Here is a 2,281-nt window from a genome sequence, read left to right on the forward strand (position 1 = left end):
CAACAAAAGTCAAAGCAGTCAACAGCTCAAAAGAATCAGTCATTCGACCAACCACGCGGGCAGGGCGCGGGCCGCGTGCCGGCCGCGGGAACTGAATGGCCCAAAAAATTGCTAAGTGCTCGAACACCCACGCGGGTAAGGCTCGGGCCGCGTGCTGGCCGCGTCTAGCTGCTGAAAAACTTCTGAATTCTCTGATCTTTCACGCGGGTAGGACTCGGGCCGCGGGCTGGCCGCGGGTGCTGTACTATATCTGATCCTTGATCTACGCGGGCGGCGCAAACATTAAGCCGCCAAGCCACGCGGGCCGCGGGTCATTCCTGCACTTCAAAAATGATTTTTTTTTTATTTTTTTATTTTTTTATTTTTTCATAAGCCAAAACGATCCCCATAAGGCCCGGTTTCAAAAATTTGACAAAATTGGGAACAAAACGGGGAGTGAAAGGTGAAACCTTTCAAAAATTTATTTTTTCAAAATCCCGAAAACGCGTTAAAAATGATTTATTTGGATCCGGAAAAAGTGAAAGCATAATGCTTTCCAAAAATGCCCTTCATTAACGTCTTTGGCGAGACGTCCTTCTAGCTTGATTCAACACACCGGGACATCCAAATGGATGATTTCAAGAGCATTTGCATTAAAACCTTCATAGAATGGCTTCAATCGGTGCCCATTGACTTTGAAGATTTGTCCCGTTTCTTCACTTTGGATTTCCACCGCCCCATGGTCAAAAGTCTTTATCACAACAAAAGGTCCAATCCATCTTGACCTTAGCTTGCCTGGAAATAACTTCAATCGTGAATGGTAAAGTAAGACCCTATGCCCCGGTTCAAAATGCTTCCGGGTGATAGACTTGTCGTGGAAGAGCTTCGTCTTCTCCTTATAAATCCTTGTGTTTTCATAGGAGTCGTTTCTCAATTCTTCCAGCTCTTGGAGTTGAAGCTTCCTATGTCTCCCCGCCTCATCAATATTGTAATTACATTGCTTGACTAGCTTCCCAAAATCAAATCCTTTGCTTAAAATCATTTCCAACACATCGCCATTAGACAACTCGAACAATTCTTGGGTCAGTGGCTCAACAACATCTACAAAGTACATAGATGAAACGTCACTAGGATATCTCATAGCATCATAGATATTAAAGCTTATTGCTTCACCATCAAACTCCATTGTCAAACTTCCCGCATATACATCAATCTTTGTTCTAGCCGTTTTCAAAAACGGTCTCCCAAGCAAGATTAAAGCCGATTTGGAGGACACTTGCTCATCTAGATCAATCACATAGAAATCCGCCGGGAAGACCAATTGGTTCACTTGCACTAGGACATCTTCCAAAACACCTCTAGGAAAGACACTTGATTTATCCGCAAGAGAGATTATGACACCGGTTTCACTTAAGGGTCCGACATTCAATGATTCATACACCGAATAGGGCATGACATTGATAGAGGCACCAAGATCAAGCATAGCACTACTAAAAGTGACATCTCCAATCTTGCAAGGAACCGTGAACATTCCGGGATCTTTGCATTTGGGTGGAAGTTTCCTTTGTAAAACCGCGGATGCGTTTTCATTCATCAAAATTTTCTCATTCCCCTTCAACTTCCTCTTGTTGGTACAAAGTTCTTTCAAAAACTTTGCATATCTCGGGATTTGCTTGATTGCATCAAGTAGAGGGATGTTTACTTCCACCTTTCGAAAGGTGTCCAAAATCTCTTTCTCCTCCATGTTCTTTTTCGAAGTCGCAAGTCGGGAGGGGAATGGCGGTTGAGTGGCTATGGGTGTTACTAGAGGGGTAGTCTTCTTTGGAACTCCGGCTTGTGCATCGTTCTTGACTATAGGTTCTTCAACGGGAATAACTTCTATTTCTTCCTCTTCATCTCTTGGCTTCTTCTTTGAACTACTCTCTCCGGCTTGTTTGCCACTTCTCAAGGCCACCACATTGACATTTGGGTTCTTTTCGGTTTGAGAAGGCAATTTCCCACGGGACTCCAACTTGCTTATGGATGTAACTATATCTCCCATTTGTGCTTCAAGGTTGGAGATACTAGTTCTTGTCTCTTTTTGGAATTGTTGGGTACTAGTGGCTAAGGATTTGACAATGTCTTCAAGAGACATTCCGGAGCTACTTGGTTGGGATTGAGGAGGTTGTTGGTGATGTGGAGGGTGTGGTTTGGATTGATAGTGTGGTTGTGGATGTTGGTAGTGAGGTTGTGGTGGTGGATAGGATGGTCTAACCAATGCATTTTGAGGCAATGGTCTTGGGTTGTAGTTCATGTTGGGATT

General features: G+C 43.9%; 1 protein-coding gene across 1 annotated transcript; it reads right to left on the reverse strand.

Annotated features, from left to right (window-relative positions):
* Positions 1 to 586: 586 nt before the first annotated feature.
* On the reverse strand, positions 587 to 2,020 carry LOC145138997 (uncharacterized). The gene has a single exon (XM_079072971.1). It carries the CDS (start codon positions 2,018 to 2,020, stop codon positions 587 to 589), a length of 1,434 nt encoding a protein of 477 aa, XP_078929097.1.
* Between the last annotated feature and the right edge of the window lie 261 nt (positions 2,021 to 2,281).

This window comes from Lactuca virosa, chromosome 9 (genome assembly GCF_052849685.1).
Source record: "Lactuca virosa cultivar CGN04683 chromosome 9, Lactuca_virosa_CGN04683_v6, whole genome shotgun sequence".
Lineage (NCBI taxonomy): Eukaryota > Viridiplantae > Streptophyta > Magnoliopsida > Asterales > Asteraceae > Lactuca > Lactuca virosa.